This window comes from Molossus molossus, unplaced genomic scaffold, assembly GCF_014108415.1.
Source record: "Molossus molossus isolate mMolMol1 unplaced genomic scaffold, mMolMol1.p scaffold_m16_p_17, whole genome shotgun sequence".
In the NCBI taxonomy this organism is placed as follows: Eukaryota; Metazoa; Chordata; class Mammalia; order Chiroptera; family Molossidae; genus Molossus; species Molossus molossus.
Window position 1 is genome coordinate 20,599,782 of NW_023425352.1, and position 13,051 is coordinate 20,612,832.

The 13,051-nt window shown below is 40.5% G+C and overlaps 1 protein-coding gene across 3 annotated transcripts in view; it reads left to right on the forward strand.

Moving 5' to 3' along the window:
* Nucleotides 1-13,051, forward strand: part of STN1 (STN1 subunit of CST complex) — a 39,493-nt gene that overhangs the window by 10,196 nt on the left and 16,246 nt on the right. For all 3 annotated transcript variants that reach the window (XM_036265766.1, XM_036265768.1, XM_036265767.1), the window contains 4 exons: nt 2,423-2,491; nt 7,882-8,040; nt 8,788-8,908; nt 10,469-10,643. In XM_036265766.1, the coding sequence (XP_036121659.1) occupies nt 2,423-2,491; nt 7,882-8,040; nt 8,788-8,908; nt 10,469-10,643 (524 nt within the window). The remainder of the gene's footprint in view (nt 1-2,422; nt 2,492-7,881; nt 8,041-8,787; nt 8,909-10,468; nt 10,644-13,051) is intronic.

Genomic DNA, 13,051 nt, shown 5'->3' on the forward strand with positions numbered 1-13,051 from the left:
TATTTTTTAACAGCAATGAAAAATCTTCATTATAACTTATTCTCGTATGCTATGCCATTGCATTTTATTTAACCAATTCCATATTTATGAACATTTAGAGTATTCCCAACTTCCTGTAGTATAAACAATATTGCCATGATTGGCATTATACAAGATATATATATATCTGTGTATTTGTTCTTTTTCTCCTCAGGATATATTATTGGAAGGAAATGCTAAGTCAAAGAATACACTGTATACATTTTAAAATTTGATACATATTTTCAAACTTGCTCTTTACAAATTTGATACAGACTTACAGTTTCTCTAAGAGCAAGCATGTGAGAATATCAGTATTTTTAATACTGCTTGGCATATTAGTAGTTGAAGAAATTATTTAAATTTGCTTCCTTTTTTTCTTATAACTAGCGAATTTAGTGTGCTGACATTATGTTCATTGGCCATTTTTTTCCCCTCACCAGAGGACTTTTTTTTTTTTTTGCATTTATCTTCAGATAGAACCGGAGGGAGAGAGGGAGGAAGAGAGAGAGAGAAACATCAATGTGAGAGAGACACATCGAGTGGTTGCCACCCACATGACTCCAATCGGGCCAGGGACAAACTGCAACCAAAGTATGTACCGTTAGCGGGAACCAAACCTCTCTGGTCCATGGGCCGACGCTTTAACCACTGAACCAAACTGGCCAGGGCATTGGCCCTTTTTATATCTTCCATGAATTATATATATATATATTTTTTGCCCACTTTTTCTCTTGTGGTCTTGGCCTTTTCCTTATTAATTTGTTTGGCCTCTTTATATATTAAGACACTAACCCTGTCATTTGGAACATTGCTATGCTGTATCATTAGACTTTTAAACATGAGTTCTGATTTTCAGGTCTACTTAAAGAAGTCTTTCCCCACCAACTATAAGCCCAAGGTTAAAAAGTATTCACCCATCCTGGCCGGTTTGGCTCAGCGGTTGGAGCATCTTCCTCCGGTCCAGAGAGACCTGGGTTCGGTTCCCGCTAAGGGCACGTACCTCGGTTGCAGTTTGTCCCCGGCCCTGGTTGGGTTGTGTGGGTGGCAACCACTCGATGCGTCCCTTTCATGTTGATGTTTTTCTCTCTCTCTCTCCCTCCCACTCTATCTGAACAATATATATATATAAAAAAAAGAAAATGTCCTCGGGTGAGGATTAAAAAAAAGTATTCACCCCAATTTTTTTCTTAAGTCTGCCTATATTACACTTAATAAAATATAATCCATTTAGAATTTATTTTGGTGTAAGAAGTATTCTTCTCAGTTTGGGCTTTCAACACATTTAAATCAGCAATAAAAAATGTTTTGCCTATGTTTCTCATCTATTGCATATGCTTTTACAACAGACTAGCTGATGATTTTTATTATGTTTTTTTCTTTATTGATTTTAGAGAGAGAGAAAGGGAGAGAGAGATAGAAACATCGATGAGAGAGAACATCGATTGGCCACCTCCTGTATGCCTCCTACTGGGGATTTGGCCCACAACCTGGCATGTGCCCTGACCAGGGATCAAACCGAACCAGCTACCTCTTGGTGCATGGGTCGATGCTCAGCCACTGAGCCACACCAGCCAGGCATAGCTGATGATTTTTTTAAAAATCATTAAGCCTACTGACCCCATGTTTAGCAAGGTCTGCTCTGAGTTTGTCAGGAAATAGGCAAAGAAAAAACACCTACCATCCCATAGCAAACATCTCCAAATATCTCTACATTCATAAATACAAATGCAATGGGAATTCTTTGATTTTTAAATTTTTATTTTTTTTGTACCAGGGCCAGACCAGTATTGTTTGTGTGACCAAGATGTAAGTATTTTCATTATGAAAATAAAACTGCTATTCTGCAGTGTACTTGGCTTTCTTTACATCCCCTACTGTGATGACTGGGCAGAAGCTCTTTGAAAGAGAAACTTAGGCCCAGAGACTTTCGATGCTTTGTCTAGGTAAGTCAGTGAGCTAGTAGAAGAGCAATGGTAACAGAAAGCTGTGGTGACAGCAAGTGTCACCACCAACCACGTGATACACTTTTGTTGCAGGGTATAAGAGCAAGGCTGATTTTCTGTGTTAGCAGGCATTGAGATTTTTGCTCTTAACTTCCCGAGGGCACCATTTTTAGGAGAGGCATAGACAAGAATCATTAGTACCCTTGAGGTGTAGGGTAAGTGAAATGTTAACTACATTCCACTGGGCTCATGTATTACTTTGACATTGCAGACATGCTGTTTCCACTGGTGTAGGGTGAGAGATTATGTCTGAAGGTAGAAGGAGAATTTAGTAAGGGATTTGCCCAATCAGAGTATTGGAAAAGGCCATCTTTCAGTATGGCCTAATGCAATAACACTGTGCTGATTCACCAGCAATGCCCAAATCTCTGTTTTACTCTTCTACATTTCTCTTGCAGTGGATGATAGCACTGGAGTTATAAACTGCATCTGCTGGAAAAAGTTGAACAATACCGAGTCTTCCTCAGGTAATGTTATTTGCTCTGTCCTTTGCTTTTCAGCTAACCAGCTCATCAGAACAGCTGGAGGCCTACATGTTCACATCTATCCACTGATGAATTTACATTGACCAACTTGAAGCATTGTACTCCGAGCTTCGGCTTCTCTACAAACTGATACTAAAGGGGAAACACTTGTTTTTTTTTCTCTCACATTTCTTTGATGCTCACCCCCTCTGAAATCTACAGGAATGGGACTAGGTTAACTAGGAGTTTCAGCATTTCACTTTTACTATTCCAGTCATTACATAAGTAAAGATGTTTTAGCCTAATTGCCAGTCAGGTCAGAATTCCCTTGCCCCAGGCATGCTACTTGGCCAAGGAAGATTTTAAACTTTTGCGTGGTTTCTACTAACTTCTGTGCTGCCATTCAGATCCACATTTTTCTGAAATTTCTACATGTTCAACAAATATCCCAGGAATTCTAAGATAGGATTCTTCTGAAATTAGCCATTAAGTAATATAAACTGAAAAATAATTTCAAAATTATATATTAAACTCATTGACTATAACTGAAATAGCATTTAGACTTTCTTGAGTGTATTTGAATAGTTGCGTGGTTTTTTGAGTTGCTTAAGTTCATAATGTTAAAAAAAGATGGTGCAATGTTGGTGATCACTTTGGTTCTAGAGAAACTACAGAAAGTGGGGCCTTATTTTTCTTCCGTTTTATGATATGTGCAGTATGGTACCACACACAGTGGGGTTATTCAAAACATATTGCCTGCTGTTGTATCTAACATCTGGTCTCTGTCTTGTGTTATACATGGTGACAGGGTCACATTTTAAGTGGTTTTGTCTTTCTTTTCTGCCATTTGCTGTCAGAATCTCACCCCCCTGCTTTGACTATACTGACCAAACGTATATGTTCCTGTGCCTAATTTCCTGTGGTATTTACATTAGAATTTGGCCATCAGTTTCACATAACTTTTATATTCCCCTTTCCTAATTTGGGAAAATCTAAATCAATGGCACTATATGACATTTGCTTAGGAAGCCTTGTAGATTAAAAAAAATTTAAGCCCTGGCCGATTTGGCTCAGCGGTTAGAGCGTTGGCCTGCGGTCCAGAGAGACCCGGATTCGGTTCCCACTAAGGGCACATACCTTGGTTGCAGTTTGTCCCCAGCCCTGGTTGGTCGTGCAGGTGGCAGCCACTCAATGTGTCCCTTTTCACGTTGATGTTTCTTTCTCTTTCTCTCTTCCTCTCTCTCCCTCCCACTGTATCTGAACAAAAAATGGAAAAATGTCCTCGGGTGAGGATAAAAAAAAAAAATTATGAGAGCCCAGCCTGTGTGGCTCAGTAGACTGAGTGCCATTCCAAAAGTTCACTGGTTTGATTCCCAGTCAGGGCACTGCCTGGGTTTGGGGCTCCATCCCCAGTAGGGGGTGTGCAAGAGGCAGGTGATTGATGTTTCTCTCTCATCGATGTTTCTATCTCTCTCCCTCTCCCTCTCTCTCTAAAATCAATAAAAACCTATTTTTAAAAAATTTTCAGAGAGACAACAGGTTTTTACATTTTTTTAAATCTTTATTGATTTTAGAGAGAGAGAGAAACATCAATGAGAGAGAAACATTGATTGGCCGCCTCCTGCATGCCCCCCACTGGGGATTTAGCCCACAACCTGGGCACGTGCCTTGACCGGGAATTGAACCAAAGACCTCTTGGTGCATGGGTCAACGCTCAACCACTGAGCCATGCCGGCCAGCTAACAACTGGTTTTTATGCAGGTATATTATAGGCAAGAAATAAACCTATCAGATATTTAACTTGCATATGTCTAGCATATTAAAATCATTTGCAGATTTATGGTTGTTGTATTGTCACAATTTTCATTCAGAAGGTGTAGTTTGAAGATGCATACGTTTTCTTTGCCAAGGGTCAGCAAATCTTTTCTGTACAGAGCAAAGTAGTAAATGTTTTCTGCTTTGTGGGTCACATGTTCTGCGTCTCAACTATTCAGCACTACCATTGTAACAGAACAGCCGTAGATCATACATAAACAAACAAGCATTGGTCTATTCCAATAAAACTTTATTTACAAAAACAAATTGTGGATGGAATTGGCCCATGGGCAATAGTTTGCAGACCCCTGTTTTAGACATTGTTTTAATTTTCAAAGTCAACTCTTTTTTTAAAAAAAACCGACATCATCAGAAATATTGTATAACTCTTATACTTGGTCATTTTTAAGGTAAAATTGCTATCAATACTGAGAGTGAGATTTTTAATAATATCTTTAACTAGATGAATAAATAGATGAACAATCAGGGTGGATACTTAATTGAAAATTGCTTTGAGAATAAAAAGAGGGTAAGAGAACAAAGAAAAAGCCTAAAAATTATTCTCATCGTAATATATATGGAATGGTATCTTTAAATTGTTTTTGACTGGCCCATTCTCTCCTTTTAGTTTAATTGCCCTCAGTTTTAAAACTTTCCACTGGAAAGTGGCCAATGAAGACTAATTTTTTAAAACAAAATTTTAGTCTGAGTCAAAATCATGTTCCAGTCAGTTGAGGTATAAGAATATGATATTAACTCCTATAAATGTCACATTGAATGTACCATTTGGACTTAGCTTATGGGGAAAGTTAAGAAAGCTTGACTCTTAATATTAGAATTTTAAAGAGGGCTTATCTTTCAGCATGGAATAGGCTACTTAAAATGAAATCTGCCAGGCTCCAGCCATCTCATTATACTCATTAAATTACACAGCTTGAGCCTTTTTTTTTTTTTTTTTTTTTGGTAGTTTCATGTACCCTTTAAATGAAAGCTGGGCCTCGTTTTCTCAGACCAGCCATCAGTCTGATCATTTCAACCGTGCTATGTGAACAATTTATTGTCACCTATAATGTCTAAATGATTGCATTGAAGCTTATAAATACGTTTAAAATTCAGCCTAAGTAGAATAGGACTTGGGGATGGAAAACCTTTTAAAAAGTAATACTTGGGTATTTTCTGAAGAAACCCAGTAAGCTGAGTGACATTAATACTGATTGTGTCTAGATTCCTAGCTGTTGGTTACTGGATACACAAAGTCCTCTGTGCTCCTGAGGTTGCTGTTTCCCGTGGTGCAGTAGATGTGTTAAAAGAAAAGTAATGTCTTTGCACATTACAAAGACACAGTTATCTAAGTTGTATTAGATTAAAGACCAAAAGAGAGATTCATTTCATTATAGAAACCCTAGTATATGACAATAGAATATTTTATTAATAGACCCGAGAGATTCATTTCATTATAGGAACCCTAGTATATGACAAACCAAAAATAATATAATAGTAGGAAATAAATCAACATTTAACAAATGTTGGTTTAGGTAGATAATTATATTGAAAAAGGTAATCACCATCCCTACCTTGCAGCTTCCATAAAATAACCCATAGATGATACAGTCGTATATTTATTCCCATCAAGATTGAGGTATATATGTTAAGCTCTCCTGAGTCCCTGTTAAATCACTGAAAGCTATCATCAGTGACGAGAGATAAACCAAAAGATTTTTTTCACAATTTTATGTAATGAAATGAAAGAGAAAGAATGCGATGGTATGGGGAAAGTGGATGTAGTACGAATAACTTGACAAAGCTTCCCTAAAAATCTTTCAGAAATTGACATATTCAAAAGAGGTGAAAAGCTTATACATAAAGAATACAGCCCTGGCCAGTGTGGCTCAGCAGTTGGAGCACTGGCCTATGGACGGAAGGGTCTTGGGTTTGATTCCTGGTCAAGGGTTGTAGGTTTGATCTCTCTTACATCAATGTTTCTGTCTCTCTCCCTCCCTTCCTCCCTCCCCTTCACACTCTAAAAAATCAGTGGAATAGTATCCGTGGATGAGGATTAACCAAAAAAGAGAAGAAGAATACAGAGAACAGACCATCTTGTATAAAAACACATAGCCTCTCTGGCAACTTTAAAGGAAAATAAAACATTATAAAATTATTACGTATTTTCTAAGGTATTAAAAATCCAAATGACCAAAACCGGTGTGGGAGCCACAAGCATGCACGCGTGGCTGGTGACACCTTGTAAAAAGAGAATAGTTTGATCATTTTTTTCCGGCAAACATTCTGACAATATGTAATAAACTATGAACCTTTTTATACTTTTCTATCCAGTAATCCCCAATGAAAAACCCCAAAGAGAACAAAATAATTTTGTTCAAAGGGCTTAATTTTTTTTTTTTTTTTTTTTTTTTTTCACAAATAGCTGACATTTATTGAATTTTTCCTGTGGATCAGGCATTGTGCTAAGCTCATGATATGATGGTTAACTTAGATCATGCACAACAACTCTGTTGCTTAAGTTTATAGTTTTAAGTGGTGTGAGTGTGTGTGTGTGTGTGTGTGTGTGAGAGAGAGAGAGAGAGAGAGAGAGAGAGAGAGAGAGAGATTAGCCTAGTTACCCAACAAAGATGAGAGGTGAGAGAATAGGGTGTTGAGCACTTAGGAAATGAGCCTAAGGTGAATTTGTCCCCCTTCATAAACAGAACCACAAATAGAGACTCGTGCCCCCTTTACCCTTATTTCAGACCTCGGTCTTGCTACAAGGACATTTATTTTATTTTTATTTTTTTATCCTCACCCACATATATTTTTCCATTTAGATAGAGTGGGAGGGAGGGAGAGAGAGGAGAGCAATATCGATGTGAGAGAGACACATTGGTTGCCCCCCACCTGACTCCAACTGGGGCTGGGGATTGAACCCGCAACTCAGGTATGTGCCCTTGACCAGAGTTTAACCTGTGACCCTTCGGTCCATGGGCTGACACTGTAACTGCTGAGCCAAACTGGCCAGGGTGTGCAAAGGACACTGTTTTTTTCTTTATTGATGTTAGAGAGAGAGAGAGGAAGGGAGAGGGAGAGGAGATAGAAACATCAATGAGAGAGAACATCGATGGGCTGCCTCCTGCATGTCCCCACTGGGGATCGGACCCACAACTTGGGCATGTGCCCTGAGTAGGAATCAAACTGGCGACCTCTTGATGCATGGGCCAACGCTCAACCACTGAGCCACACCGGCTGGGCTGCAAGGACACTTTAAAGGGTTGTTGAGAGCTATTGCCACCAAACCCAGCTGAACCCATACAGAATTCAGTTCAGGACTCCATGGAGCCCTTTGACTGTACTGGTGATGAAGGACTTCTAGACACTGTTCCCTTCACCCTACTTTTGAATAATTACAGCTAATGCCTTTTGTTCAGTAGAGGATTTCAAAAGGCTATGCCGATTTCCTATAGTAGAACAACTAATCCAAAGTAGAATAAATAAATGTGTTGGTGTTACCCCCAACTATCTCACAAATGTGGTGGAGTGATTATGTTATGCATTTTTCTCTTTCTTTCTGGCCCTAACAACTATAGCTGCTCCAAGTGCAAGAGAACTGAGCTTAACCTCACAGCTTAAGAAGCTACAAGAGACCATTGAGCAGAGAACAAAGATAGACATTGGGGACATTATCCGGGTCAGAGGTTATGTCCGCACATACAGAGAAGAGCGAGAAATTCATGCCACTGCTCATTGTAAGTACAAGATATTTCTGGCAAATTGGTTGTTATTCTGGGTGTGTGTCCAGTAAACTTGTTTAGCTAAAAGTCAAACTTCTAAAGGGTTCAAATAAAAAGATTATTTAATGGAGGAAATTATATATTATAACATGCTTTTTTTGGAAAAGCAGCATTTCTTAAATTTATTTTAAAGAAAGGTAACTATAAATAAATTGGGAAAGAAAACACATGATTTATTACGTGTAGCTGGGAAATTTATTTGGACAACACAGGAGTTTCTAAAGTACTTTGAAGTTCCACGTGTGAAGCCCCTTAGGGCAGAGTATTCATATTCTTCAGAATGATGGAGATTTCTTGAGTACCATTAAGTTCATTAACTTTGAAAGAAAACAGCTAATCAGATATATGACAGTCCCATGTTATCTGAGTGATGCCCTTCGCACTGCTCTGACTGGTTTTTGCTTGGGAATCTCTAGGAGGGCTCCTGTTGTCCATCATTTAACAGATAAATGAATAAGCAGATGTGCTCTCCCTAGTCCCAGTCCACTCCTGGCCAAGTGTGTGACATTTAGGGCATTGCATTCCCTTTTGCATGATGATTGGGAAGTATTTAGTGCATCTGAACTGTATGGTTCCTGGGCACTGACAAGGAAGGAGACCCTCTGAGTGCCTCATTTACTGTCATCCTAGCAGCAGTTTGGACAAAGGAAAGAACCAATCTCAGTGTAATTTCTGTGGCATATTTTCCCCATGGCTTCTTAGATAAAGTAGACGATCCAGTGTGCAACATTCAAATCGCAAGGATGCTTGAGCTGCCCAGGATCTACAGGAAAGTTTATGACCAGCCTTTCCAAAGCTCAGCCCTAGAAAAAGAGGCACTAAGGTAAGTTATGGCCAATCACTGCTGAAGATGTGACCTCAGCAGGAAGGCCAACCAGGGGTACCCCAGATGCTGGAGTAGCCCTGGGTTCCAATCCTGAAATCATCATCTTACTCATGTGAGGCTCTGGGCAAGTCTGCTCGCCCTCTGTATGCCTCAGTGTCCTTGTCCAGAAAGTGAAGGTGATAATAGTACAGATGTTCTGAGGTTGTTAAGGGAAAATATATATATAACTGGGGTCCCTGAAGGAGCGGAGGGAGCAGAGAGAAAACATTTGAAAAAGTGATGGCTAAAAGTTTCCAAGTTTGATGAAAGCTATAAACTCACACATCTAAGAAGCTCAACGAGCCCTAAGGCAAGAAACCTGAAGAAAACTGCACCAAGGTGTATCATCATTGAAACACCTCACCACGATACATCATTATAAAAAGCTACAAAATGCGATGCCATTTGTTCTCAACCAGGGCTGGTTGTACTCTTCTGTGTGTGGGAGCAAGGGGTAGACAAACAGGAGGAGTAAGAATATTTGTGTATTTCTTAGTATATGTGTGCATCAAAGAACTCTGGAAGAAGACAGAATCAGTAATAGTGGTTGCCAAGGGCGTGGGAACTGGGAGGAGAATAGGAAGACTTCTCACTGTATACGCTTTGATTTTTTGTTTTTAAATATATGTCTCTATTGATTTTAGAGAGAGAGGAAGGGAGAAGGAGAGAGAGAAACATGGATCTGCTGCCTCCTGCACGCCCCCTACTGGGGATTGAGCCTGCAACCTGGGCATGTGCCCTGCCCCAGAATCAAACTGGGACCTCTCGGTGCACAGGACGGATGGCACTCAACCAACTGAGCCACACCGGCCCGCTCCACTTTGATCTTTTTAAACGTGTATATATTACATATATTTTTTAAATTATGTTAAATAATGCCCTAAACTATAGACCTGTAAAAAGTAAGTGAAATTCCTCCGTTTTCCTGCCTCAGAGCCATGCCCTAGAGGTTCCCAGCGTCCATAGGCTGATGTGTACCCTTTTAGATGTTTTTCTCTGTACATACACAAGCAGTGGTATCTACCTCTGTTCTTCGTAGGTTGTCATTTGCTTTTTTACGAAAATGGGATCATCCCTTACATGCTGTTCTGTAACTTGACTTTTTCTCTTAAGCTGTCATGAATATCTTAGTTCTCGGAGTTCTGCCTCATCCTTTTAAACAACCACACAATGTTCACAGTATGAGTTGTCAAAACCAAGCATCAATATAGTGTTGAATTTCCTAGCTAAGTTTATGTTTTAGACACGCCAAAAAGAGGTGATATTTTCTACAGTGCTTTTAAAAACTTTCCCCAGCACCCGCTGGTGTGGCTCAGTTGGTTGAGCATCATCCTATGGACCAAGAGGTGACCGATTCAATTACTGGTCAGGGCACATGCCCAGGTTGCGGGCTCGATCCCAGATCATGAAGGAAGCAGCTGATCAATGTTCCTCTCTCATCGACGTTTCTCTCTCTCCCTCTCTCTTCCTCTCTCTCCTAAATAAATAAAACAAATACATAAATAAAACTTTCCCCAGCAAAAACCCAGGAGACCTGGACCTTACCAATCTCACATGTTTGCTGAGTGAAAAAGCCAAAGAATTCCTCATGAATAACAGAGTGCAGACCTTTTACCAGCAGGAGTTGGAAATGGAGGAGTCTCTGCTGTCTCTTGCTAATCAGCCCGTGATTCACAGCGCCTGCTCCAAGCAAGTAAGTGCAGCTTGCCCACATGAGAATTCCAGTCCCCTGCCCCAAGTCTGCAGCGGAAGGGTGTGAGTGAACGTGACTGCGGCATTAAGACTCACAGGGTGGACCCAGGAAATAGAGGCTGTGGCTCTCACGTGTCCTTTCTATTCTGAGAAGGTCACTGACCTCTAAGAATTTGAAATAAGAGTGGACCTGCCCTTTTCCTCTCGCATAGTCTCATTAAGCTTCATCTTTGAGTAGAAAAAAAATAATAGTCTAAGCTTCATAGTACTTAGTTCTTAGTACTCACAGAGACGGGTATTGAATCTCAGCAGGAGCCAGCTGTAGGGGTAAGAGATGAGAAGAGCTAATTGTCCTTCAAAGGTTGTTTATTGAACTTGAGCCAAGGTTTTTATTGACTTGCTGTCTCTTCTTCAGAATAAGGTTAACCTCTTGCGTTTTGGGAGTTTGAATAAAGACCAAGTTGTATTGCTTTTGGTTCATATGTAGAAATTTCAGGGAGTACTTCAAGTCCTTTTTATTTCTTCTGGAAAGAGCTATGCCCATTTTTTCACCCCTAGTGTTACAGGTGAACTTAAGTTGTTTGGTGTTTCCATATTTGCCTGGAATTAAGAATTATTTGAGACTTGGGTGTTAGACTTTCCCTTTCATTGCAACTCTTGTATTTTTTTATTATTGTAACAAGACTTGTATTTATTTATTTCACTTACTCCACCAGAGGACGATCTCTGCTTAAATGTCACCTTCTTGCCCTCCCTGACCATATGCTCTGATAGCCACCTACTTCCTCACGAGGTTATCACCCTGTTTTCATAGTTCCTTACATCACCAGTATTTATTTATTTGCCTGTTTATTCCTCTACCAGAATTTAAGTTCTCTAAGAGCAGAGGTCTCGTCTGTCTTATTCTCTGTCCTCTAGAACCAGGGCCTAGAGCAGGTCTGTCATAAAGTAAGTTTTCGATAATTATCAGTTAACTGAAGAATGCATAGTATTTAAAAACTCAGTCCTGGCCAGTTTGGCTCAGCGGTTAGAGCATCAGCCCGCAGACCAGAGAGTCCCGGGTTTGGTTCCTGCTAAGGGCATGTACCTTGGTTGCAGTTTGTCCTGGGACCCAGTTGGGGTCATGTGGGTGGCGACCACTCGATGTGTCTCTCACATTGATGTTTCTCTCTCTCTCTTCCTCTCTCCTTCCCTCCCACTCTATCTGAAGATAAATGCAAAAATGTCCTTGGGTGAGGATAAATAAATAAATATTCAAATAGTCCCTGAAAGTATCTAGTTAAAAGTAGGTTTCCTGCCCTGGCTGGTTTGGCTCAGCAGTTAGAGCGCCGGCCTGTGGTCCAGAGAGATCCGGGTTCGGTTCCCGCTAAGGGCATGTACCTCAGTTGCGGTTTGTCCCCAGCCATGGGTGGGTCGTGCGGGTGGCAGCCACTCGTTGTGTCCCTTTCACGTTGATGTTTCTCTCTCTTTCTCTCTTTCTTTCCCTCCCACTCTATCTGAACAAAAAAATGTAAAAACGTCCTCGGGTGAGTATAAAAAAAAAGTAGGTTTCCTTCTCATCCTCCCTCCCATCCTCTTTCTCTAAAGACAAGCACTGTTACTAGTGCCACCTGGAGATTGTTGTGCATATATAAACTAGAAGTAGTTGTATCCCTTTTTTACAGAAATGGTATGATGCTAAACACGAGTCTGTCCCTAGCTTTTCTTTGAACAGTATGTCTTACAGATCCTTTCCTAGCTGTACATAGATTTGTCACTATATAATAATCTTTTGTTACATGTACCGTAATTTATGTAACCAGCCTCCTTATTCCTGGACTGTTCAGATTTTTTCTGATCTTTTGCCATTACAAACAGGGCTGCTCTGAGTCCCCTTGTTAGGTGACATAAGTTATTCTTCACGACCCTGCAGAACAGATACCAGGTCCCCATCCCACCTCCTAGGCACCACCCCTGCTTCTCAGTTTCATTCATGAACCTAATTATCTCTTCCTGGCACCAGGCGTGTGTCGAGTGACCCATGATTTCGTACAAGAGATGAGGGATATTGTTTCAGGAAACACCGAGGTGGAGAGGGTCATGACTGGCCGCTTTGTCCTGTGCCACAGTCACTTCTAAACAGTCGCAGCTCTCCAGCTGTCCCCTGACAGCAAGACTGACCTTCTTCCATTTAATCATTTAGAGGGGGCTCAATGCCAAGTTGGCCTCCTAGGACTTCTGACCACTCTGTTGGCATGTTTGGAAGGAAACTTGGAAGCTTAACGAAGACCACATCCTTCCTGTGAACCAGTACTTCTGCGATGGCTTTAATTAAGTAGGGAGACTTGAGGTCTCCGAGGACTAAGAGGCTCCTCCATTCAAAGCAATCTGCGGAGAACTTTTGTCATGATATTGTTTTGAAATGGCTAG